The following is a 14689-nucleotide window of genomic DNA, read 5'->3' as shown; positions in this document are numbered from 1 at the left end:
GCTAGAATGTTGTAGCCGTTTATACTTTAGTTTGTGGAGAATTTCTATAGACCTGTGACACCAGTGTCACATTTAAAAAATCAAATTTCTTTACAACAATACTTCAATTAGTTTCATAGCAAGCAAGATAATGGTGACATGTAGAATAAATAAAATCAGTGGGATAGGGAGGGTGGGAGGGAGACGCAAGAGGGAGGGGATATGGGGATATATGTATACCTATAGCTGATTCACTTTGTTATACAGCAGAAACTAACACAACATTGTAAAGCAATTATACTCCAATAAAGATGTTAAAAAATAAATAAATAAAAACAAAAAATTAAAAGAGACCAAAAAAAAAAAAAAGCAAAGTACAAGAAGTATTTCCTTTTACTTGAAAATTTCAACCATTGGGAATTTGAAATTGCATGGCAATACTCTTTTGTTTCTCACTACTGTACAGTCAGCAAAGGACGGTCCACAGAGCAGGGCAGAAAAGAGTGCCTAGTAGATCTGAAGGGGGAAATGGAAAATACCCGGCACAGTGCATAAGGTATACTTAATAATGTAAGTGTAGGTTGGTGGTCAGTTAAATGTGGGTAGAGGTCTTGAGGGCTAGGCAGGCAGTAAGTGGCAACAGTACACTAATGAGGGGAATTCTGGCTTATTGGTTTCAGTTTTAGGTGTTTTGAGGTAAATTTTCATTCCTTTCATTTCTTTATGTCCAGGAGCTTAAGATTTACTGAGGTGATTAAAGCATGGTTTCTAGAAGGATACTGTTTTGTAGTAGGGAAGAGAACTACCCTGAAAATCACGAATCCAGGTAGATTGTCAAGTGTGGGGTGCGGGAAGCATTGGAAGGATAATCCAGAAAATAGGTTTGTTTGGTGAGGAAGGGGATTCTTTTTTTCTCATGGGCAGTGCCCTATGTAAGAATTCCAAGAGATAAGGGACCAGGGACAGGCAGATTAGATGGGACACGTAACCTGTGATCCGTGAGGGTGAGGGAGGTAACGGGAAGATGCTGGCTGAGCCTCAGACAGGGAACTACTAAGTTAAGGTAAACGATTTGGATTTAATTATGAAGGAATGTGAAATGAGTAATATTATCTATGGACAAAGAAGAGATAAATTGTATCCTTGACTTTAAAAATAAATAGCTTAATTAATTTGGTTAAGCAAAGTTAGAAAAATCTGGAACCCATGTAACCTGTTGATTCAGTAAACAGATCATGTAGCCTATTTCCTTTTCACTGTCTTCTTTAAAAAAAAAAAAAAAAAGAACAATATTGGTAAACCTGAACCACAAGGGGGAAGATTACAGAAATGGTGTCTCTTCTCATTGATAGCCTCTTTGCTTTCAGAAACTCAAAAGATCAATTATATAGCTTCCAATAACTATTCTACATGTGACAGCAATTTTAATGTAACATAAATTATTGAAAAACAATTTGCAAAGCTGTGAATAACCATACAAATAGTCTTTTATGAGCTTAAGAAGAATGACAAGTTGCAATGGTAACTCTCAGCGCTGAGCTTTTTATTTTATCTTATTTTATTCATTTAGAACATTCAACCAAACAGTCGGGACTTTTGAAGAACTCCAAAAATACCTTGAAGGGTATGTGGCAAACCTGAATCGTGATGATGAAAAAAGACATGCGAAGTAAGTGGAGGAATATTTTCCTAAGCCGGATGTGGCAGTTGATAAAGAAGGGGACTGAAGGGTGTGGTTTGCTGTGGCGTAACTTTTAGTGTGTTGCCATTAGAAAATTTGGGGGAGTTCTTTTAAATTGTTCTTCCACAAAGAGGATACCATTTGCCTGGTATCCTCTACCAGGATAATAATAGTATGGCTATTATTTTAGTCAATAAATAGTTTCTTATTTTCAGTGATGGGTAGTAATGTTAGGAAGAAATTTCCTGATAGAAAACCTTGGGAAAGGGATTCTTTACATTGACTGGTGACTTAGTTCAAAAGGACATTAATTCAGAAAGGAAGGCTCTCTTGCCCATGGAAATCAAACAGGAATACCAAGGCATAGCGTAGCCCATTCATTCTGATTCCAGGTAAAGAGCTAGGGCTAGAGTCTGGGTTATTTCAAAATATAAGGGAGCTGTTGCCCATGGCGTTGTGTGTTGGGTTCTAAATGTAGTAATACTGATGAAAATGGTTTTTTGTTTAATAGAAACAATACTTTGTAAAATTAAAATTATTTGAAAATCCTTTGCTAAAACATTTTGTAGAATGAATACTTAAGCATATATTCACCAGATAGTACCATTACAATTGAAGAGTCAAGAGTTCTAGAAGACTGACCTTTGAGTTAAATTAGAGCATTCAGTCAGGACTGCATAAGTTTGTTTTTGCTTTTTTTTCTTGCAGGGAGTATACTTGCAGTTTTTATGCCAAAGGCCTTTTGTAGTGAGAACAATTTATAAATACGTAACCCAGAACAGTAAACTCTAATTAAAAGAGAATTGAGTATTTCCAAGTAACAATACTTAGACATAAAATATGAACTGTATTTTTCATGTTTCACAAAGCAGTTATTCTGGTTCAGCCAGAGAAATCTTCAAGATCTGACAAAAGTAGCAAAATATGGCAAAGATTCTCAGTGTGGAATCCTCCTGTGTGTGCAACAAAGGAAGTGGCTCTCTTTTCTGGTTTTATTTGCTCTCACTGATTCTTTGTTTTTTAAACAGCTTTATTGAGATGTATTTCAAATACCACACAATTCACCTGTTTTTACCTCTCATTGATTCAGTTTGACTTTTGTCTATTTTTTATTGTGTGTGAGTATATCTGTTTTTTATTTGTATAGTCTATTGTTTTTCTCCCCAGATGTAACTGAATCTGACCCTATAAGAGTTGAGATAAGCTCTATGGTAACTATGGGCAGTAATTACTGGCAGAAATAAGACTGTTGTAAGGGTGGAATTTATGTGTGCCGTGACCCCTGCTTGCCCAAGGGAGCGTATGTAAAGTTTCTCTTATCTCCTACAGGAGATCCATGTCTAGCTGGAAGCTGTCCAAAGCACTCTCTTTGGAGATGATTCAGCTGAAGGAGAAAGTGGCCAGATTTTCCTCATCATCCCCATTCCAGAACCTTGAGATTATCGCAACACTGGGCGTTGGTGGGTTCGGAAGAGTTGAGCTTGTAAGGGGTTTACGTTTCAAGCATCTGAGAGAAGCCTTTTGACTATTTTTTGTTTTGTATTCCAGTGTATGTCAGAGGAATATATGCATTGTTATTGCTATCTAAACATTGCTTTGAACAGAAATTGAGAAAGTACACTTTTCACTCTTTATGTTGTGTAATAGCAGGTCTGTGCTAGGAACTTATAATATAGCTGCGATTTCAAGCCTCTTACATCACATCCTTTTGTGATTTTTTTTTTTCTTGAGGGCAGTTAGTTATTGGAGAATGTACCAGTAACCATACCCAAAGGCTACAAAACATAAAATGTGTTTCCTAACAGCAAAATGTATGTATACATACGTTCACGATGCATTAACTGTATGCTAAAGCAAAGAAGAATGTGTCCAGTGAAAGTGTCATAGAAATGAAATCTTTAATACCATAGCTCCATTTCTTAAACAACTCCCCTGCCATGTCTGTATTTGGCTTTCATTATTCTATTTTTGGGTTGCCAAATTTTCTATCAAAAAAAAAAGCTGAATGCAAGGAGATATTTGAAGAGCAGCCTTCTGTAGTGCTGGTCAGGACAGCTGGGAACTTATGGCCTGATTTCGGCTGCATCTTCCATATCACCACCTCTCTGAGCTTTATAATCGCTTCCAAAGAGTAGCAGAGCGGTGCTGTCAGATCAAGTGCTCTGAGGAAACAGTAGAATGGAGATCTGTGACCTTACTGGGTAGAGATGGCTCTGAACCCTTGGCAATTACCAAGCCCTTCTTTGCCCAGCAGATTTGTAACAATTTGCTGTACATTAACCTTGGGAACTATGCTGACACTTCCATCTGATGGGTGGCCTGGGTGTGAGCAGATCTGAAATGCTGCCAGGAGACTCTGGGTAGTAAACTTTACACCCAGTCAATTCTTGGGTAAGGGGGGAAGAAACGATTTCTTAATAGGCCAAAGAGTATTTGTAGTGTTTCTTCTGCCATATGGAGAGATAAGGGAGAGATCCATCTGCTGTATTTTTCATCAAAATCTTGGCAAAAGGATTGAATTAACAATGCTGAGGTTTCCTTTTTATATAGTTAGATAATAATAATTGAAACAATAATTCCACCATTGATTTAAAAGTCATAGGCAGCACTAATGGCAACTGTGAGCAAAATGTGGGGTGCAACCATTTCTGCACAGTTTCATTACTTGTCAAATATAGTCTGCTAAAGGAGTTTTAAAAGTCTATCTGAATGCTTATTAAATTTTAAAAATTTCCTTTTAAGGGAAAATCCTGTTTGTCCATCTAGAGCATGGTCTCCAACAGAGCTTTCTGCGCTGATGGAAATGTTCAGTATCTGTGTGTCCAGTAGGGTAGCCACTGGCTATATGTGGCTGGAGAGCTTTCGGATCACGCAACTGAGGAACTGAATTTTTAATTTTAATCAATTTAAAATTAACCTTATGTGACTAGTGGCTATTATATTGGATCGTGCAGATATGAATCTTGATTTAATATGTTTTGTTTTGAAACTCAAAGAAGTGACTATTAAGAAAAAACAGTTTTTGGCAATTCTGGCCAAAGTTTTTCATGTCACATACTCAAAACTGAAGAGATTTCTAAACATTCAATCTTCTAACTAGAGTATTTTTCTTGTTTCAATACAAGCATTCTAGAGCCATGTTCCAGATATGTGAACTCTTTTGGAAATTACAGTGAAAAGGAAGTGTGTACACCTGGATAAAATTCAGTTCCCGGAGGGATAAGTGGTTAAAAGCTTACATGCTATTTAAATGTGAAAGAATTCGAACTCTCATTAGTTAACATGTTTTACGTAGATATTGCAAATCTTTCCTAGTAAGTTCATTTTGAGGGCTTGTTCTCTTCTTCCCTAGGTTAAGGTAAAAAATGAGAATGTTGCTTTTGCAATGAAGTGTATAAGGAAAAAGCACATAGTTGACACGAAACAGCAGGAGCATGTCTACGCAGAAAAGAGGATCCTGGAAGAGCTGTGCTCCCCCTTTATCGTGAAGTAAGCGAGCATCTCGCTCCCAGAACTTAGCATCTTAGGCTCTCCTTTTGAGTGTTTCCATGCAAGAGGACAGAGGAGGAAGAGAAGGCCTCGCTCTGAATTCTCCAGCCCAGTCACAGCGATGATACATAAAATGTTAGAAGTTTGAGATCTGAAGTCAAGAGTCCAGATTTTTTTATTCTTGGATAAATCTCAGGAAAGCGTGTAGGGTGTATGTGTGTGTTTGTATGTGTGTGTGTGAATATAAAATTATTGTGGCAATAATTTGAACTGCTTATTTAACTCAGACCCAATGCAGAATTTGGGAAGCAAGAATTCATTCAGAACCCTTCAGGGGACGTGCTGCTGTTGAATTTCGACAAGAAGTGGCATCTGGACGTATTTAGGTTGTTGAGGAGCTGGTCCTAACAGTGCCTGAGTGCCAGAAGATCCACCGCCTTTACAGTTACTGCTTTCTTTAGCTATCACCAGAGTTTGCAAGAGAAATGTATTATTCTAGGCCATGGCTCTCTTGTGAATTCATGGGTTAGTGGTGTAGGCCAGTTAAGGCATATTTTTTCCTACCTGTCTTAATGCTCCTGGAGTGTAGCTTTAGAGATTTCTGGGTGATGTAAAGTGCCTCTATAATGAGTAGCATCTATGCTTTTTTTTTTTTTTTTTTTTCGGTACGCGGGCCTCTCACTGTTTTGGCCTCTCCCGTTGCGGAGCACAGGCTCCGGACGCACAGGCTCAGCGGCCATGGCTCACGGGCCCAGCCGCTCCGCAGCATGTGGGATCTTCCCGGGCCGGGGCACGAACCCGTGTCCCCTGCATCGGCAGGTGGACTCTCAACCACTGCGCCACCAGGGAAGCCCCCAAAGTGTTATTGATGATGCTCTTAAGCAACTTGGAAGACATTTTAAAACTGGGTTTCTAATAATAACTGTGCTTTTCTTTATCTTCACAGATTATATCGCACTTTCAAGGACAATAAGTATGTATACATGCTTCTGGAGGCCTGCTTAGGTGGGGAGCTATGGAGTATATTAAGAGACAGGTAATGAAAAAGAATAATAAACAATAACTTTTGTCTCCTCCTGTGTCATCTAAAGGATGCTATGTTCATGATCATTTAAAGAGGCATGAAGAAAGTTATTAAGAAATGAGTCTAAGAACGTATTATCACTTGATAAAAAAGTAGTAGTAGTGATATTTTCTTAGCTAACATTATAATCATGTAATAGGCACCCTGTAAAGCAGTTATTGTCATTCTCATATTAGGGATTAAAGAAGCCCAGGCTTAGAGTGTGAACCATCCATGTCACATGGTTAGTATGAGGCAGAGTAAGTATAAACCCAGATGTTACTGATTCCGAATCTTGAGAAGAGAGATGATGAAAGGGGTGGAGTGTGGGGAAGCCCGGACTGAAAGGCAGAGTGAAATGTCTGCAAAGATTCCATTTTACAAAAGGGGTGATTTCCACACAATCAAAACCACAGGTATTTACTAAGCTCCACCTATGTATAAGGCTCCATAGGAGACAGTGTGGGAGTTTTCTAAACAAAGTAAACTGTTCTAACCCCTCAAAGTATAACGTTTTCCTCCACTGAGTTTAGATTTTGTTTTGGGAGATAATGTAATGTGCAATTCTAAAACATTTCATTATTTAACGTGAAAACTAAATATGACAAAGAAGTTGGCAGTTTGTAACGAAATGTCCAATGAGTGTTGTGGATAGTGAGCTTGGAGAAGAGGAAAGATAGAAAAATGTGATGGTCAAGGAAGGACTTGAGCTAAACTCTAAAGACAAAATTTGGAAAGGCAGAGAGGAAGGTAAACCGCAGGAACATTAGGATAGGATTAAGTGTCTTAACTTGCTGAGTAAGAGCAGAATTTGAATAGAGGACAAGGGCAGCAGAAAAGGAGATGGGAAGGTGGCTTTGCATTAGGCTGTGGAGGTTAATGCCAGGCCAAACATTTAGACAGCATTCCCTGGCTTAGTGATTCTCAGCCCTGGCTTCACGTCAGAGTCTCATGGGTAGCTTTTACAAAGTAAAAATGCTGGGCCCTAATGCCAAAGGCTTTGATTTGGTTCAGTTGCAATGGGTCCAGAAAATGACTTTTAACTGCCTTTCAGGCAATTCTAATGTTCATTCATGGTCAAGAATCACCGACCTAGGTAATAAGAGACTTTTGAGCATCTGAGTAGAGATTCATGTGTTGTACTGGGAACATATTGTTGGATGGATCTGAATGCGGGAAACCTGGAAGGGTTGAGGAAACTTGCATGATACCTGCAGAAGCATTTGCGTCTTCCATCTTTGCTTCCATACGCAAATCTTTTTAGAAAATATAAATCTGTTTAGAGGTGGGAGTTCCTACTCTAGTGTTAGGCACTTTACCTGATCCATAAAACAGCCTGTTAAGTCAGTAGTAAACCCATTTTGCAGATACGAATCTGAGGCTCAGAACAGCAGAACAACTTGCCTAAGGATGCAGTTAGTGGAAGAAGAAGGAGTCAAAACCAGTTTCTCTCGTTCCAAAGCCACAGCCTTCTATTATACCATGCAGCAAATCACCACCACATTTCAATAATTCAGTATGTAAACCTACACACAGTGCTGACACAGGGCAACTCTAATATCATCAAGGTGCACTAAATAGGAAAGAGTTATGACCCCGTTTCTACATAAGTTATTGTTACAAGCTATACAAACAGGAAATGAAAATGGTCACTTGAGTCGTTTTTAGTCAAGCAATCAAATGGAGAAGTGTGGTTCAAGCGCTCCATTGAAATAGTTGCTTTTTCCCCAGAGTTTGCCAGAGATGTCTTTGAAAAGTTTTATTTTCTTGTCTTTCCATTTTATATGTTCATATATGATTGCCAGAAACAATTGTTTGGATGTAGACACTTTAATTTTAGTGAAGTGGTTCTTGTTTGCATCAAGTATCCCCCTAAATTTCTTTATAATCAGTGGTCTAATTCATTGGCAGCATGAAGTATTTTTTAGTGCTAATGCCATACAAAACGTTTATATTGCATAAATTTACTGTATAATAATTGACACCTAGAATCTAGAACAAGGATGTGTGTCTAGAGTATTAAGAGGGAAAATGATTTCATTGCAGAGGCAGCTTTGATGAACCCACCTCCAAGTTCTGCGTTGCTTGTGTGACAGAAGCATTTGATTACCTGCATCGACTAGGTATTATCTACAGAGACCTGAAACCAGAAAACTTAATTCTAGATGCTGAGGGCTATCTTAAATTGGTAAGACAAATTCTGCAACTTACAGTATCGTATGAGATATTTCTAAACACAAAGCTGTGTTACAGTTGCAATTCTCTTTTAATTTTGGTACATTTGTTATTGTCATTCTGGGGGATATGGCCTTTGAAATCAGCACACTTAACACAGGGAGCTGTGCTACAAGTACATTCTTTTTGGCCTAGGCCTTTCAGGTTTCAACCATATTTGTGACTCCTACTAAGGATTCAAATAATAGAAAGCCTTTAAAATTGGATTTTGTTAGCATTTTTATATAATTTCAGGTAGGTTTTAATAAATTCCTGCTACATATAGGGATTAGCTATGAGGAATAAGGAAAGAAGATAGTACAGTTTCTGTCCCAAGACAGCCACTGTCTGTAGAGGGGGAAAAGATACACATATGAATGTTGGTAGTTTAAAAAAAATATTTGTGAGTGATTCTAAGGTACAAGCAGGGTTGAGAATCAGAACACAAGACTGTAGTTTGCTTGAGGACAGAGACTTTCCTTGCCATGCATCTTTGTAATGGATAGCATGCCTAACATGAATCCCCTTGCATGTCGCACAACAGAAAAAAATGCTACCAGTCATGTAAACTGCTTCTGGTGCAAAACTGTAAGAGAAATGGGCAGTCACAATAGTAGAAAGCAGGCATTTTGGATCTCAGGAGGGAACGTCATCAGGATGGGGAACCCAGGATGAATTTTCCCTGAGTCCCTTTTGTCAGGAGCTCAAGGACATTAAACCATCTCTGAACTTAACATTTACAAAGGTATTAGAAGTTTCTAATAACAGAACTTTTTTATATGGAAATAATAATAGCTACCATTTAAAGTGTAAAGCTGTGCTAAATAAACATTTTGCAGTTAATATATTTAACAATTGATGAGATGGGTTTTATCATCCACATGTTATAGTGTTCAATTTAAACTTAGGAATTAAATTCACGATGTGTAATTGCTAGGTGATTTCTCTCCATAGTGAAGGAATAAAGTAAGTCCTTTCATGTGAAATCTGGCTGACTTCCAAGAAACATTTTGATGCATTCAAGCTTTATTTTATCCATGAAAGACAGCTTTGGGAACTGGTGAGGTACTAACACAAGGCCTTAATCACTTGTCTCCTTCACAATTCCTTCATTGGGTATGCCTCTTACAGCTCTTTAGAAAAACCTTTTGGAATATTCTAGAAGTAAAGCCATCATGAAGGATGTAGATTATCCATTAAATTCATTCTTTTTTTTCTATTCAATTTTTTTTTTATTGGAGTATAGTTACTTTACAATGGTGTGTTAGTTTCTGCTGTACAATGAAGTGAATCAGCTATACGTATACATATATTCCCTCCCTCTTGGACCTCCCTCCCACCCCACACCCATCCCACCCATCTAGGTCATCACAGAGCACTGAGCTGAGCTCCCTGTGCTATACAGCAGGTTCCCACTAGCTATCTGTTTTACATATGGTAGTATATACATGTCAGTGCTGATCTCCCAATTCGTCCCACCCTCCCCTTCCCCACTGTGTCCACATGTCTGTTCTCTACTTCTGCATCTCTGTTCCTGCCCTGCAAATAAGTTCATCTGTACCATTTGTCTAGATTCCACATATATGCATTAAAGTATGATATTTGTTTTCTTCTTTTCATGCCTATTTTTAAGAAATCAGGTAGTATATTCAGTATTTATAGGCATAGACGTCCATAACCATCTCTTTTGTTAGCCATTGTTATCCATCAGCTAACTCATTTGACAACCAGCTAAATGAAGAGTAATAACTAAAGCCTTTAGAAATTAAAAAGTAAATGTTGAGTATTTCCATTTCTAGCTATATTTCAAACCAGATATATTGAAATTCTCTTATACAAAATGTCTCAAGTACTGGAGGAAACATGAAAAGCAGTATTATATGCCTGGCTGACTTTGTAAGACAGCACTGGGAGTCCCCTGAGGCCAAGAACCAAACTTGGGCAGTAGTGAAGGGTGGAACTCAAACATTGAAGCTGCTGTCTTGTGGGCACCCAGCAATCCTAGGTGGCCTAGAGGTTTTATTTTAATTGCTGTACCTTCTGGGAACAGGAGACCAAGTTTTGGACCTGGGCAGTGTGGAAAGTTGAATCAGAGAACATTGTCAAGAGCCAGGAATCATACAGATTGTACTTTCAGAGAAAAAGAAAACAGGGGAAAAATCTAATGTCTAAAGGCAGAGTACATGCAAGAAAACATGCTTTTCTCATTATTGGGCTCTTGGTAGAGGAACAAAAGAGTCTAAGAATACTTGGCCACAGGCTGGTCCTCATGGGGTTTTGGATGCCCAGTCTTCAAGGATGGAGAACCCCAAGAAAAAATTTAAATGAAAATGGATCCATGTTGGTAGCATGCCCAAGTTTCCACAAATCAATGTATATTCTCTCTGGAAGAATGTTCTCTCAACTTAGGATACAGAGAACTCCCAGAGATAAACTTCCAGGGAATATAAGCTCACATTAAAAAATAATGTTATATGCATGAGGAAAAAAGGTGCCAGGAACATTATTTGGCAGGCACATAAAAGTCTCATATATTGCAGTAATCAGATACAAAATATAAAATAAATACATCTAAGTCTTTTAAAAGTAAGAGAGGGACTAACAAATGAGTAAGGAACAGAGACTCTCAAAAAGGATCTAACATGTTTAGAAAAAAAAATAACAAATAAAACTTCTATTAAGAATATAATAATTGAAATTAAATATTCAATGGAAGTTTTCATTAATGGTGGAGTAGCTTGCATTGGACTAATCTCCTTGCTGAGGTTAATTATAATATATGTATAAAAATGTGTGAAAGCTTTGGAGAACAATAAGAAATAGACATTCAAACCTTGAAAATAGGGAACCACACTGGGTGAAATCCATATTAATACAGCTGTTCATTTCAAAGCACTCTTTATTGTATAAGGTATGAAGAATAAACTTTAGTTAACATCATACCTGACAGTGAAATATTGAATATTTTCCATTTAGATTATGAACAAGATTATTTTCTTTCACTACGATTTTTCAAAATCGTAACAGAGGTCTTAGCAAAAGAAATAGAACACAAAAAAGCAATGAAAGGCCAAAGATTAGAAAGGAAGAAGTTACCTGTCTTTATTTGCAGACAACATGATTGTTTATGTAGAAAATAATGAAGAATCTACCAACAAGTTCTGGAAAGAATAAATAAATTAAGCACAATTACAGGTACAAAGTCAATATACAAATAAAAATTTAATTTTTATATACTAGCAGTAAATATTTATAAATGAAATTAAAATGCCATTTGTAATATCAAAACATAAAATAAATGTGTAAAAATGTGTAAGACCTCTACATTGAAAACTACAAAGTTTTATTGACAGAAAAATGACTAAATGGTAAAATACACTATGTTCATAAATCATATAACTCAGTATTTCATAAGATGTTCAGTCTTGTCCAGTTGATCTACAGATTTAAGGCCAATGCAATAAAAATTGGAGCAGCCATTTTTAGAAACTGAGACGTTTATTCTAAAATTTACACAGAAACGCAGTTTAGAAGAGTCAATAACCACTTTGAAAAAAGAAGAACAAAATTGAGGAATTTATAATATGTGATGTCAGACTCACTATAAAGCTATAGTAATCAAGGCAGTGTGATAATGGTGTAAGGACAAATTACTTAATCTAACAGAATAAAGTTCAGAAATAGACATACACAGTCAACTGATTTTTAGAAAAAATGGAAGGGCTAGTCTTCTCAACAGATATTGCTGAAACAATTGGATATATATGGTCAAAAAAAGGAACATGACTCCCACCACACACCATATAAAAAAATTAATTCGAGATGGATCATGGACCTATAAAGCATCCATAAGTAAGCATAGAGTAATATCTTCACAACATGGGCTAGGCAGAGATTTCTTAGAACACTAGTAGTAAGCTTGAAAAGTTCAGGCTACTATAACAAAAATACTATAGACTAGGTGGCTTAAACAACAATTTATTTAGTTCTAGAAGCTGGAAAGTTCAAGGTCAAGGTGCTGGCTGATCTGGTGTCTGGTCAGGGCCAACTTCCTGGCTTATAGAGAGCTGTCTCCTCTTTTCTTCACATGGGAGAGAGACACAGAGAGAGACACACAGAGAGAGGGCTCTCTACTATCTCTTCTTATAAGGGTACTAATTCCATCATGGGGGTTTCACCCTCATGACCTAATTATCTCCCAAAGGCTTTACCTCCAAATTCCATCACATTGGGAATTAGGGTTTCAACATATAAATTTGGGGAGGGGAGATACAAACATGCAGTCCACAATAATTGGACTTCATCAAAATTAAAACATCCTCATCATCAGAATATACTGTTAAGAAAATGAATAGCCATGCCATAAACTAGTAGAAAATATTTGCAATATATCATTACATGACAAAGGACTTGTGTCCAGAAATATATAAAGAACTCAGTAAGAAAAGACAAACAACCCAGTTTTTAAAAATGATCAAAGATCTTGAAAAATCACTTTACAAGAGAAGATATAGGCATGATCAATAGACAATATCAATAGTCATTAGGAAACACAAATAAAAACCACAAAGTTGTGACATTTCACATCCACTAGAGTGGCTATAATTTAAAAGATTGACAATACCAAGTGTAGGTGAGGAAACTTGCCTAAATTTCAAGTGGGAAAGCAAAATTATAAACTGTTTGAAGAATAATTTGTCAGTTTCTCATAGAGTCAAACATACCCCTATTCTACAACAAGAAATTCCACTCCTTAGTAGAAATTCAACTCCTTGTTATTTATCCAGGAAAATTGAAATCGTGTTTTCAAAATTCTTGGACAAGAATCTTCATAACAACTTTTTCCTGAAAGCCCCCAAATCAGAAGGAGCCCAAATACCCATCATCAATTCAATGTATAAACATATAGTAGTATATTCATCAATGGAACTCTCCTCAACAGTATAAAGCAATGAATTACTACAGGCAACAACATGAATGAAGTTTAAAAACTATGTGGAGCAAAAGGAAGGCAGACACAGAAGACTATCCCTCTTTATGATTACATCTGTTGTAGAATAGATGGTAGAAATTAATGCAACGGTTGCCTCTGGGAGGAGCATTTGACTGGAAAGGGGCATGAGGGAACTTTCTGAGATAATGCAAGTGTCTGTCTCTTGACTATATATGGTGGTTGTGGTTACATGAGTATAATCTGCATCAAAATTCAATGAACTGTACACCAAAAATCTGTGCATTGTATTGCTTATAAATTATACATCAATTTGAAAAATGTAATGGAAAGGTTAAATAGTGGATGATTCACAAGTGAACAGAAAAATCAGTGAATTGAAAGATAAACTAATTTACACAGAATGAAGCATAGAGACACAAAAAGATGGAAAATAAAAGAAATTAGGAAACTTGGGGAATAGAGTGAGAAGTTCTTAAAATGTTCAATTGGAGTCCAAGATAAAAATATAGAGAATGAGAGAAAAGTATTTAAAGAAATAATGGCTGAGAATTTTCCAGAAGTTATAGAAAATACCAATCATCAGGTAAAGGAACCCCAGCAAATCCCAACTGAGAAAAATTGTATTTATTGTAGCTTCTGTCTTTGTGTAACAAATCACTCCAAAATTCAATGGCTTAAAATAACAAGGATCGTGGATGATCTCTCACAGTTTCTGTGGGTCAGAGGTTTGGGAGTAGTTCGATTGGTTGGTTCTGACTCAGGGTCTCTCAGGAAGTTCTGTCAAGTGTCGGCTAGGGCTGCAGATCCACATTCAAGGTGACTCACCCCTCTGGCTGGCAAACTGATGCTGGCTGTTGGTGGTCTTAATTCTTTTCCATATGAGTCTCTTTCCGGGTTGAACGTCCTCATGGCGTGGCGGCTTGGCTTCCCTCAGAATGAGTCATTCAAGAGACCGAGGAATAGCTACACTGCCTTCTAAGACTTACTCTCAGTCCCACACTGGTGCTTCTACTGTGCTCTGTCGGCCACACGGGGCCAGCCCTGATTTGAGAGAGGACACCTCTGAATACCAGGACAAGGGGATCATTTAGGCTCTCTTGGATGTTGGCTATTGTAGTGGTAAAAGTGCAGAACAAAAGCAAAGTCTTAAAACCTACCAAAGAGAAAGGACAGTTTACATATAAAGGAGTAAAAATTAGGCTTTCAGTTGACATCTCAACGGCAACCATAGAAACAAGAATGCAGTGGAATAATAGCTTTAAAATTCCAAGAGAAAACAAATTTGAATTATAAATCCAGAGAAATTATC

General features: G+C 37.2%; 1 protein-coding gene across 2 annotated transcripts in view; it reads left to right on the top strand.

Annotated features, from left to right (window-relative positions):
- PRKG2 (protein kinase cGMP-dependent 2) overlaps positions 1-14689 on the top strand; it is a 96101-nt gene that overhangs the window by 55440 nt on the left and 25972 nt on the right. Inside the window, exons 10-14 of one of the 2 annotated variants that reach the window (XM_030878098.2) lie at positions 1550-1648; positions 2990-3143; positions 5013-5149; positions 6096-6185; positions 8259-8400. In XM_030878098.2, the coding sequence (XP_030733958.1) occupies positions 1550-1648; positions 2990-3143; positions 5013-5149; positions 6096-6185; positions 8259-8400 (622 nt within the window). Of the gene's footprint in view, positions 1-1549; positions 1649-2989; positions 3144-5012; positions 5150-6095; positions 6186-8258; positions 8401-14689 lie in introns of those variants that run through there. The other variant, XM_060299538.1, reaches the window with a different exon arrangement.

This window comes from Globicephala melas, chromosome 5 (genome assembly GCF_963455315.2).
Source record: "Globicephala melas chromosome 5, mGloMel1.2, whole genome shotgun sequence".
Classification (NCBI taxonomy): Eukaryota; Metazoa; Chordata; class Mammalia; order Artiodactyla; family Delphinidae; genus Globicephala; species Globicephala melas.
The sequence above is the reverse complement of the archived record's forward strand: the minus strand, read 5'-3'. Positions and strand labels throughout refer to the sequence as shown.